The sequence below is a fragment of the Cyphomyrmex costatus genome, unplaced genomic scaffold (genome assembly GCF_001594065.2).
Source record: "Cyphomyrmex costatus isolate MS0001 unplaced genomic scaffold, Ccosl1.0 scaffold212, whole genome shotgun sequence".
Taxonomy (NCBI): Eukaryota; Metazoa; Arthropoda; class Insecta; order Hymenoptera; family Formicidae; genus Cyphomyrmex; species Cyphomyrmex costatus.
The window spans coordinates 73,736-92,142 of NW_017276170.1; the positions used below are offsets into that span (position 1 = coordinate 73,736).

General features: G+C 38.8%; 1 protein-coding gene across 1 annotated transcript in view; it reads right to left on the reverse strand.

The window, feature by feature from the left end:
* Positions 1-18,407, reverse strand: part of LOC108773529 (uncharacterized) — a 173,307-nt gene that overhangs the window by 48,402 nt on the left and 106,498 nt on the right. The window contains exons 9-12 of the mRNA XM_018539366.1: positions 17,856-18,219; positions 16,414-16,708; positions 13,764-14,918; positions 10,206-13,661 (exon numbers count right to left, since the gene is read on the reverse strand). Of these exons, the coding sequence (XP_018394868.1) occupies positions 10,206-13,661; positions 13,764-14,918; positions 16,414-16,708; positions 17,856-18,219 (5,270 nt within the window). The remainder of the gene's footprint in view (positions 1-10,205; positions 13,662-13,763; positions 14,919-16,413; positions 16,709-17,855; positions 18,220-18,407) is intronic.

Consider the following 18,407-nt stretch of genomic DNA (forward strand, 5'->3'; position numbering starts at 1 on the left):
TTTTTTTTTTTTTTTTTTTTTCCGTCGCGATCGTTTGGATTGTTCGATTGATCTCCAGGTCGTTTCAGAAATACCGATTTATGTGAAAACCACTCCGCCAATCTGTATTTTGAAAATGTTTAAACATTTCGCGTGTATACAAAACGAACTGTATAAAATCTCCTCAAACAATTTTCGATTGAAGGACAGACATTGCAGCTATTTTTTTTGATAAAGAACCTAGAGATTAACACTTTTCCCTATACGTGCGATATTTTGTGTTTAAAACTCTTCTAGAAATATATTCCTGAAAATACACAATTATATTTACGAAAGTATAACAGCATAAGGAATTACGTTATCAAAAAAAGAGCGAAAGAGAAATTTGAAAATATAATTTTCTCAGAAATATTCTGTAGATAATTCAATCAATTGGAAAATTATTTGATCAAGATCGTAGGGCAGCAATTATTATTTCAAAAATCGATCGAATACGATAGACAAGGTTTATACAATCATTTCGCGTCAGCGCGAATGATGAAGCTTCTGTATCGATCGATACGAGCCGTCATGAGTTTATTGGTTTATTCGTTTATTGAATTAACAACGGATACGATTTCAGCAGAAATAGAAGCACATCGGTCTGCAGCTCGACTGCTCTTTTGGTTGAAATTTTTATGTTTACCGTTTTGTTTATAAGCTGTAAAATTTCAAAGTCCATACCGATCTGTTCCGTACAATATCATTTCGAAGTTGCGACAATAATATTTACATAGCAACATATTGCTTTAATTTACATTTTTGTAAATATAAAATCTCGATGAAAATATATCTGTAGTTTATAAGTATAGCTATAATAAATACGCAAAGAGAAAAAAGAGAATAAAAAAAGATAATAAAATCTAATTTAAATCTCCCGGCGATTTAGCGTTAAAACTAATTACAGTATTTTTAAATTTTATCGGTTTCGATTTTCAAACGATATTATCGCGACGTTCTCCGCTGATTCTGAGAAACGTCATCGCACGTGATATTCTCACAGCTCTAGTTTCGGGTTTCAGCAATTTAATACCGACGATACGTATTATTACATCAACGTCCACTATATATATTTTAAGACCCAAGCGAAAACCGCTTCGCGCCTAAGAAAATTACACGATGCCCGCGATTCTTATTCCTCCTCCGAGACGTGTAAAAATTATCCGGCCGCTTCTTACATCACGTAGCTCGCGCGCGCGCCGTCATACTTTAACGAGCATCGCGCATCTTCCTCTGAAATGTCACGACCTCGAGTGAACTTTCCAGACGATCTTTATTCGCGCGTAGCGCGTATACTCGCGTAAACTCGCGTATTACACGTCGCCGAACGTATTCATCGATTCGTCCGCGAAATTTCGCGAGCCCGTCGGGCCGATCGCGATTTCAGCCGCGACGTCCGTTACACGATTCGAATTTCACCTGGTGTCAGGCGCACGTGTGTCACTCGCATCTGTCTGCCTTTCGCGAAAATTGTCCGAAAATTGATCGCGCAAACAGCGAGAGAGAGAGAGAGAGAGAGAGAAAGAATCGGTTGAAAATCTGCAAACGATTTACAACAGCGATCTCGATTAATCTGTCGACAGAGTCGTGGAAAACGTGTACCGCACTTTATCGCGCGATGCAGCGCGTCTTCCGACGATGATCCATGCGAATACGATCGCAATCCGCTCGCCGATCGATGCAGACTGGCACACGCGTCCACGCAGCGCACGCGAGACTGCGAGAGTCGCGTGGAACCGTTCGGAGCGCCACCGACTGACTGACTGACTCGCAAGCTGCTGTCATCCAACCAGGCAGTCGGTTGTCTGTCCGACCCCGTCTGATCTGAAGGACCTCGCGGCCGGGAACTGTTGCTCCTGTACGACGCGAACGTGCGTGGGGATGCTTTCTGATGCGGAAATATACACGTGTACTCGTAGTGCTTGATACTACTGGTACCGATACTCTCTTACTGTTCTTCGACTGATTCTACATACGGTGTTACATAGGGCTTCCATTTGGTAACACAAGTATCGTCGACACAATTACCGTTCTGTCTTTGCTATTTATCGAATGCCGTACTAAAGAATAATTTTTCGCAATTTTATTACAGATCTTTAAGATTAAATTTCCAGGGATTATTAATATTATTTTACAGATGGGGGATTGCACTGAACAATTGTAATTTTGAAATAAATTATTATAATTTACACAGTATATATATATATTAGAGTTCAACATCTAATTTTGATCATATTGGTGCTTCTTGAATTTAGGTAAAAAAATAATGTTTTATCAAGCGTTAATTAAAAATAATTGCGTGAAGTGAATAATACTATTAATGAAACAAATACGTCGTGCTGTTGTCTTAAATTTAAATAAAATTTTATATTGTTATTGAATTAACAAGATTAATTAAAATAATGCTAACGTCATTTTATTCAGTGTAAGAAAGATAGAATGACAATTGTGTTGATTTGTACTATTATGTAAGTTTCGATATTTCATTTCCTGGTTTTTTTAATTTGTAGTTTAGACTAAATCTCAATAATAATGTAAAATTTATGTTTTTTCTCTAATCATTAAATTGATTTTGTAGTGGTGAAACTTTAAGAATATTACAAAACGGTCTCTTTATTCAATCATTAATCATATTTAAAAAATATAGTTTGCACATTATATATATATATATATATATAATATATATAATCAAGTTAAGTTTAATCATAAGTTTTTTCAGAAAATGAAAAACCAGGCTTAAAAATGGAAAGCATTCATAGTTTAAATTATCTACTCTCATCCTCTTCTAGGGAAACGAGAATAGAACAGGTGTCTGACGATAATTCAAGTTTTTCTGATGCGATCGATATCTTTGCTTTGTTGATATTTTGTCCTTAATATTAGTTAATAACTCAAAATCGGATAATTAAAAATTATTAAGTATCGAAATATACACAGAAGCAATAAATCATCAATAATATTTAGAAATAATAATAATTTCGGAATACTCCTTATACTTTTGTGATATGCTAATTTTATTGTATAATAGGTCTATATATTTTTATTAATTCAATACTATAGAAACTTCCGCTCTTTGTAAAGAAAAATAGAAAACATTAAATATTAATTAAATATCGACAGTTGAAAAGCGATGAAAATAAATAAGTATCGAAATATATAAATTAAACATACGAGAATTACATTAGTAATGATATTTGGAAATAATAATTCCGGAATGGTCCTTATACTTTTATGATATGTTAATTATTATATCTCAATTTTCATTAATTCAATGTTTAAAAACTTTCTCTTGTTACTGGAAATTATACGAATACTGTAATATGATATTATTTTCGATGAAATTCTGGAGAAATATCGATACCGAAGTTATTGATATCTTAATGAAGTTATGCATTCATTCCTCTTCGTTAGCGAAATCTCACTATTTTGATTTCGAGCTTCGTCAGCTCGCTGTCGGAATTAAACGTTCTCGATAACAGTCCGGATTATCGTGGTATATTATTTCGCGTCTCATCAAAGTCTCAGTAAAGAGAAAAAAGGTGCCAAGTGTGCGTGTTTCCCTCACAAAAAACTATTATATATATTATTACAGTATACAAAATCTTTAAACTGCACCAATTGTGAAAGAAATATATTTTCTTGTAACATATAACATATACTTTATTTAAAAAAGTAAAAGTACAAAAAACTTGGCGCTGCTAGACCTCAAAAATATAATAGGTGAATGTTACATAAAAGAAATGAATATGAAATTTAATGTTTATTTTTAAATTAATATAACTCACTCATATGTTTATACTCATGTACGTACACACCTAATTCTGTATCCTTGATTTTTTGTGTATGTATTTATACTTACTCTATACTAAATGTCACGATTGCTGTGCGTTTACTTGGCACGAGACATTATACAGTGTCTCTTGATAGTCTACTCTGCATTTTCTTTCTTAAATTCTTTTCATTATTTTTCTTTTTCGGTATTAATAACCATCTTATTATTGTATATTTTGAGGTCTAGCAGCACCAAGTTTTTTTATACTTTTACTTTTTTAAATAAAGTATATATTATATCTTTTGCAAGAAAATATATTCCTTTCACAATTAGCAATTTAAAGGTTTTGTATACTGTAATAATATATAAATGTAACAATTTTTTGTGAGGGAACACTTGGCACTTTTTTCCCTTTCTTTTAAAAAGGTAATTTTGTTGAGATATCACATTGTAATTGCATTTTGTAATGTTAAATATCTTTTATAAATCTATATGTATTATTATATATATACTATAAAACTAAATTAAATTATAATATCCGCTCAAATGAATTTTTCAAATTAAACTTAATATACCTCCCCGGTCAAGATATATTAAACATATTAAATTAATTTTTAGGAATTCGGTTGCGGCTGTTGAGGACTCTGTGAAGTCGAAACTTTTCGTATATACCGATATTATTATTATAATAAATTTATATATATATTTCTAACAACTCTAGTATAGCTCAAATTTGTTCTTAACCGGGGAAGTATATTAAGTATACTATAAAAAATAAAATATTAATTTTAACTCAAAAACGTTAAGTGGATTTTTTGAGACGTGCAATAATGTTAACATTAACAAAAAAATGTTAATTTTAACATTTTTGCACGTCTCAGAAAATCCACTCAACGTCTTTGAGTTAATATTTTATTTTTACAGTGTATATATGTACATATTATATGTATACATATATGTTATTCTTATAATATTCTTTTTAAAGACGTATTTTTGAGATAATTTTATGATGAGAATTTTAATATAAAAAAATGTCGAGGCTATAATAATTTTTAAATTAATCGCAATTAAATTTCGCTAATCACAGAGCTGATATTTCGGGCGTTCGGGCATAACGATATGACAAATAATGAATGTACCACGAGGGCTCCCTTAACATGCAATATTTTTCAGGAAGTTGTTTAAAAAAAATATTTGTACATTTTTAATTTTAGTTATACACACATATGCATAATTAATATGCATAATTAATATCGGAATAGTATATCGTAAAATATCAATTCAATAGCAAGATATTATGAATGTATCAGCTGTCAAAATAAATTCGTAACTATGTTCATTTGTCTCGTATGGCAAACATTTGTATTTACATCGATATAAAATAAGATATGCTAGCGAATGCCATCTGACATTTAAAACGTGAATCGGACATTTCCGAGGGCAATGACGATGATGACGTATCAAAATTTCGGACTTCGCATCGCAATATCTTCATCCGTAAGGTATGTAGGCGAAAAAAACAGTTTTATTATATAATTTAAAGTTTTAAGCAAATTGAGAATACTGAATTAATCGATTAATTCAGTCGTTCATTGTGAGATCCGATGATCTCGGGTGCTCGGAACTTACCGATTCGCGTAAAGAACACGGTGCGGTCTCGCTTCGCATTCACTTGGCGCGAGATACTACTGTGTCTCTTGATACTTGGCACGTTGAAGCTATATAAAAATAAAATGTTTTAAGCACCATGTGGCATTCTGTTGGAATCCGATACAGCGCTACTTCATTTCGCGAGGCTGAGTGTGCGATTACTTAATCGAGATCGTTATCCTCCCTTTCACACTTGATGATCCTTCTATCGTACTGTCGAATAGGAAATTATCATTAGTGTCCTTCTCTCGTGCTATTCATTAACATACACTTCATCTTCAGCTTGTTCAATTTATATTCAAATCATATTTAAATGTTATCTAATGTTTTTAAATATTTATTTCAAACTAAATCTTAAATAGTACGATTATAACAATCTGGTAAATTGTAGAAAATGAATTTTTATTAATTTAAAATGGAATTTTCTTCTCGAAAGTTTCATGATTATATTTTTTATATGTAACAAGCGTTATAGACAAGCTATGAATTCGAGAGAATTAGCCGTGTAGATCAATTGCCATTTCGAGAAATAACGTTCATTTTTCGTAGGTCGGAATGTGATAAATGAGTCTTCGTGCTTGAACATGTTGTGGCTTTCGCGGACGATAAAAGTTTGATTTTTCATCGAGGTCAGTGGCAGCCAGTCGATGAGTAGAACCGCATTACTGAAGTGCCAATCACAGGCGTACCGCGGTTGAAGCTTCGGCACTCAAATCGTAAAAATATTTCACTATTTTTAATCTGTGTTATGCTATCAATTCTAACGTAAAAATGGGGATGAGATACAATAGAATTACGTGCTATTAAGTTGTTTTTTAGTATTCGTTTAATGAGAATTTGCGATTAAAACTAGTTACGTTTCATATATTAAATCAGTACTCTCACTTTTTCATATACATATATATATATATATATATATATATAATACTATAGTTTTTCGAATACAATTTTTTCATATACAAAACAACAAAAAAAAGCATACGTATAAGAATAAAATGTCATAAAAATAAAACAAGAAAATCAAAATATTTCAGGAATTCTATTGATTTCAGGATATAGAAAATCAATTTTAGTTACTGAAAATGAATATTTAACTTACCCTGTAAATCAAGATATTGACAAGGATAAAGTATTTTATAAAATCAATATAGAAAATTGATTTTTCTCTCAAAATACTCTCGACATATTGAACGATATTTTTAAAATCTAAAAAACCGAATTTGGCGTTTGTTCTTTGTTGTCAAAAATTTCCTGATTACCACCTGTTAAAATTAACGAGAATGAATTTCCATACGAGAATAAAATTGAGATAGAGAAATATGTTATCGATATCACAAAGCCAACTAACGCACTTATACTTTATGACATATAAACAAAAAATAAAATTGGCATCACTTTTTGGAATATAAAAAATATTTTCTGTAAAATGTATATTTTGTACCTGTTAGAAAAATATTTTAAAAAAATGAATATTTCTTTTATCAAGGTTATGCCAATTGATTTCAATTCTCGATCGAATACATACCAGCATGTGTTTAAATCAAATATTGAAATGCTGTGGCTGGCATCAGGAAATTTCAAACGATCTAAGGTTAAAAATACACGTTGCAATATCCGACTAGATGGAGTTTCTCCCTCAGATTTTCGTTCAGTTGAACGAACATCGAATGTACACGTAGCAATCCATCGGGTTGCTCCGATACGGACCCGATATTATCCCGTCAGGAACCAATTCTTTCGCCGTGACTTCGAAAAACTCTCTTGCCTGGGTTCTTATTAATTCCACGAAATCTGGAACACTCGACGTGGGTCCGGCGAGACATTAATTATGGAGTATCGTGGCGTTCGAGTCTCACAAAGGGAAAACGTATCAGGAAGGAAAAAGACCGAAAAATTTCTCACGCGACGCCAAGGCATAATCGATCGACACAGTGGAGGGATATCGAGAGAGGGAGAGAAACTCGGTGTTACAGCCGCGCGTTCTTTCTCGTCGATATTTAACGATCCCGCGAGGAATCGAAGGTACGGGCCGTAGATATCACTCGCAGTTCCATAGAATCCATCCACTTCAAGTACGCCGCGCCGTGTTATTGACCCCGAGACAAAGTGCGACGAAGTCACGGACGGCGTCGACGATATATACTTATAGTACGCGGATGCGCACTTACGATATTGCGTTTAACGTGTTATACGACATTTGCGACAATGCAACAACGGACTTTCTACCCGTCGATAGACCTTACAAAGTCGTTCACATGCCAACGGAATTTCCGAGCTGCAGCAGCTATAACTATTAAAGAGCGTGGTGCGCAAATAGCATGACTGCTCGGAAACGTAAGGACGATCTTGAGAGTGCACCTGACTGTCACTCGACGGCTTTAACGTCCATAAGGATAACGTCGCCTCTCTGAGGACGAATTAATTGACAGCAATGCTTCGAGGAAAATTAATTAGGGCGACTAATTGTCCTCGATTAATTGTCAGATACTCTGGGGAACGAATATTTAATCGGGGATAATGAAATCGCGACCTCTTTACGCTCGAATTTTTTACACTGGCATTAACGGGGCAATAAATTATAATGTAATTACATAAATTTTGCACACTGTGCGGCTTCTTTCTTCCATGGTCGATTGTATAAATAGAAAAATTGCATACGCGATTATAAAACGTTTATCATAATTAATAATTGTTCCATATGTAATGTCATTACATATTTTATTCGCTGAATAATACTGCATATTTAGAAATCAAATTGCGCCTCGAGGAACACTTTTAGTCGTGATGAAGGAAAATATTATACATAATATCTATTCCAGAGCGACTCAACCTTATCTGTAATACTAATGCTACCTATTCGTCAGAGAGCTGTCTTGACTATCATCAATCTGGTCCTTTCCTCAATAATATATCCGGTCGTTAGAAACGAATTTGAGTTTTCAGGACGTGCTGAAAATATGATAACTTACCTGGCAGATATTCTACTCGATTCGTTTCTTGTTTCGTTTATTTTCAATTACCCTTTTGTACAATTTATGTATAACGAACTATATACATACTTATTATGATAATTTAAAGTAAATCGATCGAATCTCTTAGTTAATTGAATAAACTTCTGAGATAATGAATAATCTTGCTGTCGGCATACATTGTATTCCCTAAAGCTAGTTCCATTATTCTTTGACTTGATCGAGAGAGATATTTTCGAGAGAGAGCTACTTCGAATTCTGTGTTGCTTCACGACGATGAAACATCACAACGATACATTTTGGCAAATTGCCTAGGCGGGTGAATTAAATGGTATCGCATAACTGTGTATCGATAGTTCTGTCGATATCGCCGTAAAAACATGGCTTATGAAACAATTCGCAATTCAACGTCGATCTCAACGTGGATTATAAAAAAAATCGTCACGCGTGAGAACGAGAGGATCCTGCTTAATAATAATAGAGCGAATTTGAAATCACTTCGATTTGAATTAATCGGAGAATTAAAAAGTTGGTAAAAAAAAAAAAGACATTATTTTTATCGTATCGATAATGTCATTATTTACTTGTAGTTCGAGTCAATTAACTGGCACAACTTAAATTAAACTTTAAATGAACAAAAGAGAGAATTAAATAGAGAACATAATCGTCTTGGATTACATACACCAATTTTTCGACGGCAATGTAATAAACCTTAAGTGATACGTATATTTTTAGAGTATCATCACATGCATTCGCGCACACACATACACACACGCACACACAGACACGATCGCAGCTTCATTGTAACTTCCTAAAGTACAATTTCAATGTTATTTGTTTATTTCGTTGCTGTTGCCATATAAATTAATTGTTTATCATTTCTCGCGAAAATCTGATTTTACGTGTAATTAGTGTGATGAATAATCACAGTAAATAATTATAATGATTCAAGCCGCGTTTTAATCGTTTCGTAAACGCACTCACACATTCGCGCACCAAGCCGTGTTCCAAGTCGCATCGATCGTATAACTTCATCCGCGTCGCTCAAAGTTACGTTATAGGATGCATTATTCAAACTGATCCTAGAATTCAACAAACTCGTCCGGCAAAAAAAAAAAGGAAAGAATCGTGATGAATAAATGTGAACTGGATCACGGCCTGGTCCATAATTAACAAGGACAAAGAAGTAGCTGCATCGTTATTGCAAGCCACCGCAAGCGCAGGTACATTTGGTAGCGAAAACGTCGAGTTTAATCCTAAAGAGTGAGCTTTAACTGATGCTTACTTGTTAGCTAAAATTATATAAATATTTTTGCTTATTATAGTTTTACATTTTTTAAAATATAACGGATAAAAAGTGTAGAGCTACATTTTTACTGCTTGAGCAGTAAAGATAAATCTATTTTTGCACAACAGAAAATATCCCAAAGCTATCGAACGTCATTTCGGCCACTAATAATAGATGGCGAAGTAAAAAAAGACAGTCATTTGTTTCGATATGACGTGGATGATTTATCGAAATATTTAATCATAACAATTAAGATTTTCAGATAATTGATCAATTTCCTTCAAATTTTCATTAAATTTGTCGCAAAGTTTATGGCATAGAATATTTGTGGAAGAGAGCATCTCTTACATTAACAGCTGCTACTATTTAGGATTAAAACACCTATCGCACACTAGATATCCGTAGTCACGTGAGACGAGTCGGTCATGTGGCGGCAGTCTGGCGATTTGGAACACGGCCTCGTATAGTCACTGCCTGTACACCCCAGCGTTGTTGAGGAGCCACTCACCTGCAGCCCGTTTACACGGCTCCTGCCTCGGTTCCTGTCTCTTAAGCGGCATCTTCATCGGCAAGGCGTCGCGTACATCCGTGATATCGATTGGTTTTACGATAACGTCTACTTGCTCGTTGTTGATCGCCGTCGTCGTCGTCATGGTCGTCGTCGTCGTCGGCGTCGCTATCATCATTGCCGTCGTCGTTGCGTTCGTTGTCGTCATCGTCGTGGTCACCGCCGTGACGACGACGGCGAGTCGTGAATCGTGAGCGTCTCCAGGTTGTTCCACGACCGGCAACCCTCGCCCCGAGTCCGCCATCGAGGTGCGCTGCTGCTCCTGGAGTAAGCAGGCGCTCGACAACAAATCCCATTGGCGGAGCTTCTCTCGGTCGAGCTCGAACGACGTCGCGGACATACGAGCGTCCGGGATCGAGCGAGCCGGGGGAAGGTTGCCGTCCTCTAAAAAATGATTCCTGTCCGAAACGGTAGGCTTGTGATACGTATTGCTTTGTGGATCCCACACGTAACCGCCCGTACCGATCATTTCCATCGACAAAGTCTCGTAAGTGACGTCGTCATCATCCTCGATCGATTGTTCTCGCGTGTGATGATCCTTGTTCGTTCTGCGTTTGACTCGAAGTCGCTCACCACACGAAGATTCTTCTGCGCAATTGTCCCTGTGTAAAACAACACTGTCGTTTACGTAGGTCGCTCCTCGAGTGATCTTGCCACGTGACTTCGCATCACCAGATCTTCCAGGTCTCGGCGGATTGTCTAGATTATCCAACGATCTGGCGTTTCGCAGGCTCACTCTTCTCAGGTTCTCGCACCAAAGGCTATCTTGCTCCCAGGGATCCTCGGAATTGAAACTGCTATCAGTCAGCGTGGCATTATGATTGTCAGATGATGGTAAATTTTGCGACATTGTCTCGACGTGACTGGTCGGAGATGTTGAAGTGACTGCTGTCGCCGTCGTTGCTACTGCTGCTGCACGGTTAGCTCGGTTTCGCTGCTCCACTAAATTTTGCAGGCCGACGTCGTCGAGTAATCCCTCCAGAGATCTTGACCGACGATGAGACGCTTGTGTGACGTGCGTCGGTTCCGTGTTATCGACGTTCCCTGGATTAACGGACTTATCTCTAAGACCGTGGGGATATAAGTTTCTAGCCTCGGGCAGAGATACATCTGGCAGTGGATCAGTGGACTTTACCCGGCGTAGCGTGTCAGCTTCGTAGAAATTCCTCTTATCTACGAGAGCGGCCTTATTGTCGCCTAGCAGTTGACAGGTCGTCCGCCTCAATTCCGCGGCGATACGTCTAGCCTCGTCTATGTCATCTACTTGAATCTGCCGCGGCATTTGCCGCGCGATCGGATTCACTATACGACCGATATCATTCCGCTTGTTCAAGCCGATTGCTGCGTCATCCCTCTGATTGTTTAGTTGAGGCAATCGCGAGGTATAGCCGATCATCGGTTTGGTCAGCTCCATGTCCACGCTGTTGACACTTGCCTGGAGGTCTGAATAGTAATAGGGTGCTCCCGATTGATCGTTTTGGGCACGCTGCTGTTCGCCGACGTTTGGTAAATACGATTGCTGCAGAACAGAGTTGATGGTTTGCATCGACATCGGATTCGGATAATGACTTGAATCCTGGCTGGAAGTCGATCGATGATTCGGCAGCACATGTCGCACACATGCGTCGTGACTGGCGGACCTTGAGTGATTCGGGAACCTTTGCTCGGAATACGCGTTGACGTTCTGCAGCATACTCGTCAGCGTGCTGCCGTGATTCACCGAGGACATGGACGCGCTGATAGGGGAGTGCATCAAGGATTGCGCGCTCGCGGGTCTCTGGCAAGCCATGGATGTCGAGATGGACGCCGCGGCCGATGCATTTGAGTAACTGGAATCCCTGCTGTGTGAGATTGGCAGCACGCTAATGCTCTGAGACGTGCTCTGCATCCTGTGAACGCTATCGCGCGGTGGCTCGCTGTCGGATCGAATCGCCGGCGAATCGCGAAGCGGTGAGAAACTCGCGACGTTCTCGTAATGTGCGTCACCAGTGAAGGACTGTGAGTGTTGGTGGGTCGGCGGTAAATCGGATACTCTCATAGACGGCAAGCTGCTTGCCGAGCCAGTCTTGTTTTTACCGGAATAATCGAAAGGCCGATCGAGATTGCTGGACATTAATTTCATCTTCCTCGACAGATCCTGGCACGTGGTTTTCTGCAGTTTATCGACCACCAGCATATTCTCGTTGAATCCATAGATGCTGTTGTAACTCGGATCCTTCGCGTAAAGATCTACGTTGAACGCATCTCTAGCCTGCAATTCCTCCAAGTATTGATCGAGGTCAATGCTCGCGCCGTCGAAGCGACTTCCCAACGATTCTAATTCATCCAGACTATCTAGAACTTCGCAAACGTCATCGCTGACCGGTCTTCTCTTCAATTGCCTATGCCGTGCTTCCTCTTCCGGATTTCTAAGCTCGATCGAATCGCTTCCCGACGCGCTCTCTAACGATATCCTGCTGTCTCTAAAAGTGGAGCTGATGGTCGCATCGGAGAACCTTGACGGTGGCCTGTGCGTCTCCATCTGTCCTATTGATTTGTTCCAAGATTTTGGAGAGTCGCGGTTCGATGTATTATCCTTCATCGTAGCCACTTGTGGCGAGACCTTCTTTATTTCTAACGATTCCTGCATATCCAATGATTCTAAATCATCTAACGGTGGTGGAGAGGTCGGTATCGGTGGCGGGGATACCAGCTCACTGTCCGACGAGTCGTGTAATTCTGCCATCATGTTGCGGCTAGCACCGAGATAATATGAAGCCGGTCGGAAAGTGTCAGACAAACTGAATCGCGGATGCCGTGGTGCGTCTATGGATTCTAGGTCCTTGGACGATTCGTCATCGGCGTCAGAACTGTCGGATTTGAGTGCTGTCAAGATGTCAGGCAGATCGCTTCTAGAATGCGGCGAATTCTCACTAACATTGCTCTTTTTCATCGAAGATGCTTTACTGTCATCTTCGTCCTCTTTCTCGGACAATTGATTCACTTCCATATATACCGGTTCCATTTTATTATCTCGCACGCAGACAAATTCGTAGTGAGATGACGGGTCCAACGTGGAATAATCGCCTGAATCATGCTTTCTGCCATCTTCGTTCGGTGCCAAAAGAGAGCGAGTCATTCCGTTCTGTGCCATCTCCACGTATGAGCTTTCCTCGTCGGCAAATAGACTCTCCATCATCTTAGGATGTGGTCTGTCATCACTGTTAGGATCCAATATAGCCTTTCTAGGAGACATGGGAAGATAGTGATCCTCGCTATTAATATCGTCCTGCTTCGAAATGATATCGTTATCAGTAGAGAATTGGTCGCTGTGCGTTAATAAAGATTCGGTCATACTTGTTCTTGCACAGTTAAAACTCGGAATAACATTTAAATCAGTCGATGGCACGCATTGTTCTGTCAAACTGTCTTTTGAACTGTGCATTTTATTTTGCTTCAAAGATTCATCGGAATTTTGCATCTGTACGGCATCTGTATACAGAGTGTCCAAAGTGAAACGTTGCGTAATATCTTCGTTCTTCTCAACAAATTTTTCTTTTTCATCATCTCTACTATTTCGCTGATCCAAATTACTTCCGATATCAAATTGTAACGTTTCATTATCACCGTAATCTCCGCGATGCTTAGATTCTTGTCGCTTCTCGGATTTCTGCCGATTAGCAGCCTGCTGTGATTTTCGTTCAAAGTCCGCCAGAAGATCTTTGACTGACTTGTTACTGTCAGTTGAAGCTTGCTTAGCGTGTCCCTCTTCTACGCTTTTGTGCTTGGAAGCATTCTCCGCGGCATTTGTATCACCTAGAGCGAAACTGCGTATGACAGACGAGGTTTTGTTCGCGCAGTCAAGCTTTGAAACGTGAGCTTCAGTCGCCTGCAGTGGCGATACTTTCAACGGCTCCTGCATAGTCAATACTTCCTTGACTGGACTCGCGCTATCCATATTCATCTCGAAAGACCTAATTCTACACTGGACCAGATTCATAGTCTCGAATTTCTCGTTCTCATCTTCAATTTTCGATGGCACCGGTACTTTCTTAGGGTTAATATACTGATAAGAAAATTCCTTTATAACTTTGCTCTCGTCGATGCCGGGGTCCCATTCATCATTATCGTCCTTGGAATCCCACTGTACGTTCTTTTGAACGTGCCAGGACTCGTTAGTTCGATAACCACACAAATTGTCGGATCTATTACTCTCGATCATGTCTGTTTGTTGTCCGTCATATTTTTGCTGATCGAAACCGTAAGCGGTCGACGTCTTCAGAATTCCCAGCGGTTTCTTTGGAGTCTTGTGTCTCGTAGAGTCCTCGAAGGCGGTCTCGGGATCTGATCTTCTAGATAACGATTGCCTGTCCGCTGAGGACGATGCGTATGCATAATCGTTTCTCATCATCGGTGGAAAGCTGACCTCGTCGTAACCAGCGTCAGGTGGTATACCACCCAGAGAGGAGAGTGTGCTCCCCGGGTTCGCTTTACGAGTGTTAAGGATTTGCGACTGCGGGGTCTGATTAACGCCCGTGCGGCCGCTCCCGGGTATCGTGACGTCCTGGACGACGGACGTTGTCGTCGTCGATGACCGATCGTCGCCGGCGTGCCGGGGGCTCCTTCCTGCATGCGAGGGTCTGCGCGAGCGCTTCCTCCGGACATCTCCCAGCTCTGATTTGTTCGTTACAAAACACAAAGACACGAGTATGTCCGTTACTTACAAGTGCCGTGTATGTGTGTATGAGAAAGAGAAACAGTCCCATTTATACATTCCCGTTTCTATACAATACCCATTAGATAATTCTAAGCAAACTCGTCAAGCGCGACAACGACATCAATGATCATTGCACCGTGTAAGCAGCAAAGGCGTTTATTTATTTTAATTATTAATAAATAAAGTTAAATTTATACATTTATTATATGTGATTATTTAAAAGAATTTTATACATCTCGAAAGTTTACAATCAGCTAGCTTGAGATGGATAAAATTCAGAGAATAAGTATATTAAAAATAAAAGTTTCTTGTTGCATGACTCGATCGTAATTAATCGTAATTGATGCAATGATCTCGATAATCGATTGATTTTGCGGTTAATCGTAGATAGCGGATACGCGAACTGGAAGATAGCGATCGTAATTGTAACTACGGCAAGTAGTGTTAGTGAAATTCTTTGGCATGCCATGCTGACCCATATTTTCTACGGTAATTTGATTACGATCGATGTTAAGTCGAGTAGGATATCGATATTCGGTCACTTAGACAGGTAAGTTTTAAGATTGTTAATCGTTCCCATTCACCAGCCAGCTTAGACCCAACAGCAGCAGATAGAAGGAGCCCCGCGGAGAAACGCTCGCAGATATTCAGATTTTTAATTTCCTCTTGCATTTCATAGTTATACCTCACATCTCGTTGAATTGATATGATATAGTTTCGTTAATCGTTTCCTCGACGATTATGTTAGTAAATAAAAATGAAGGAAAAGCAGCTTCGATTGTACAATGTTCGCAATTCGCGAAGAATAATTCGGATGCTTTGCATTAATTGCATTTATTCGCACAATTGGGAAAATATTTTCGTTAGCTACATTTTTTTTTACATGTCATTGATTGAAAACATGCTGGCAATTTTTATTTACAATGAAAAAAAAAGGACGAACATAGAATCGCTTGACATATTTCAATTACAACATAACGAATACCATTCACAAAATACGGAATTCTCGACGTGCGTTTTCGTGAAAAAAAAAAAAAAAATGCCTTTGTTTCCGCGAGCAAATATGCATATTGAATTCTTCACCGTGTTAGCAATTAAGTACCATCATGTTAGCATTTGGATTATTTTTAGCTTTAGGTCAACTATCTACTTCTAACTGAATACACCGCGTTTTCGAGGGACTCGAGGCGATCAAAATATTTGACATGAAAGTTTTTTTTTTGTTTCTCAAAGACAGTGGAGGAAATCTGTCCACAGAAGACACTCATGATAATTTTTCCAACGATTCGAACATGTCTTGTTTCGAGCACATATCCAACATTCGCCCCCTCCCCTAAAAGAGATAATTGTCCGCGTGAATTTTAATATTATATTTTGACCGAGTCCCTCGTTAACGCATCAGGGCGACCGAAGCTACCATTTAAATGATAAGTTCAGGCGAGCTATCCCTACCTTCGTCATCGCTGGAATAGCTGTTGTAGCGTGGCACGTTGACGGCGGTCCGACGACCGTCCGAGCTCTTGCTCCTGACATGCGAACGGTGCCCGTCCTCCCGTCTCCGGGAGTGACGTCCCTCCGCTACGGCGGCCTCGTGCGCTGCCAAATCCAGCAGAGCCTGTTGCTTGTAGTAACTCGAAAGATCATTTTGCGCCCTGCCCCTATTGGCCGAACCGGATGGCTTTCGTGTCAACGGAGATTGCAGCATTCGCTGCTTCCATTCTAGCAGCCGCTTCATCGATTCTTCGCGCTGAAAAAACGTATTGTAACGAACCTTCCCATTAGCTAACTGACAGAAAGATACATGATATTTTTTTAAGGTATGTGCGGAAAAAAACGGTTTCGCTGAAGTATTTGTAAAAATTTAGCTAGATACAAATTTGAAAATAGTATTGTTTTCGAAAGAATTATTAGAACACCGATTGCTAGAAAATGTTAAACTGTTTGTAGCATTGTTCTCAATATTTGAGCGTTCTACACAATTATTTTTATAATCTGAATAATGTTATTTTTAGATCTGGCTAAATTTTTTAATACTTTAGCAAAACCGTTATTTTCGTATACTTATCGATCTCTCGGGAAAAAAGGGGGATGGACCTCATGGACATCGACGTCGATACCAACAATAAAACGTAAAATTTTCGATAATAGGATAAATGAAAAATGAAAAAAAAAAGTTATTAAAAATGATTAGTATAATATGACATGAGTAACATAGCAATGACGACGATTGAGTGAAACGACGGTGAAAGCAAAGACACGGGAGAGTCAGGATGACGTAAGGTATGTGCAGCTATGCAACGGGGCTATCGTGAATCACGCTTGTCCACCGATGTTACCGACACGGTTGTCTTGTACGAGCTGATACGAGCAATGCTGATGGCCTACCTGCCGACATTTATCTGATTCTGAGAAGCCCATCGCTCCATGACTCATTTCAGCTTTTCCGGGATACGAACGAAAAACAAGTTCGAAAAAATTCACTTGGAAATATTTGACGATACATTTCTACATCGCAGAGAACTCCAACACTAATATTGATACGCTTTACAAATAACATTTTGCATAGTCATTTAATTTGAAAGATGAGTGTGTGTGTTTTATATTTACTTATATTATAAAATATTTCAATTAACATAATATATCTGTATTAATCAATTTTGGAAACTTGTAAACTGTTTTAGATGGTAAAACGAGAATACTCTCGATTATAAATATACCGATTTCTCGAAGAGATCCTACAAAGATGCAGCCTTTATATTATAACCATTATATTACAAGGGTTGATATTTATCTAAAATATAGCGACAACGTTAAACGATGAAATGTTATATGAAATGTTAAAAAAAAAGAATCGCGTGTGTTTATACGAAAGTAGAACGTACTGGGTCTCCTACCTGCTGAATCTTGCGTTCACCATCTCGCGAGTCCTGTTCGGAGGATCTCTCGGCGTAGTCGTCGTCGTCGGGATCAAGGGCGGTAGGATGGCGTGTCCTTGGCAGTCGCGCCGATGCCGATCTGCAGAACTGCTGCTGTTCGCTCCATCGTCTGCTGGCACCTGCGTGACCGGCGTGACACGTCTGAGCGATGTGGGTCCCGTGGGCAGCGTGACCCGCTACTCTTCCCCACCCGTCGTACTCGCCGCGCGGTATTCTACGAGGGATCGTGTTGTCTTCGCCGTGTGTCAGCGTTTCTCGGCCATTCGCCTCGCAGCTTTTCTCGCGCAAAGATCTTCGAAGTTTCGGATCGGCGCCCATTATCCTGACAGAAAGAATCTTAAGCATGCGTTCCTTTTCTTACATTCAATTTATCGTACCGCGTAATTATCTTTATAATATGATAGAAAGACGCGTTATTACTGTATTGTTTTACTTTAATTGTATTTTTATGGAAATATTCCTTTGTTCTATAAAATTTGAAAAGTTCATTTTAATTTTTTACAGAACAGA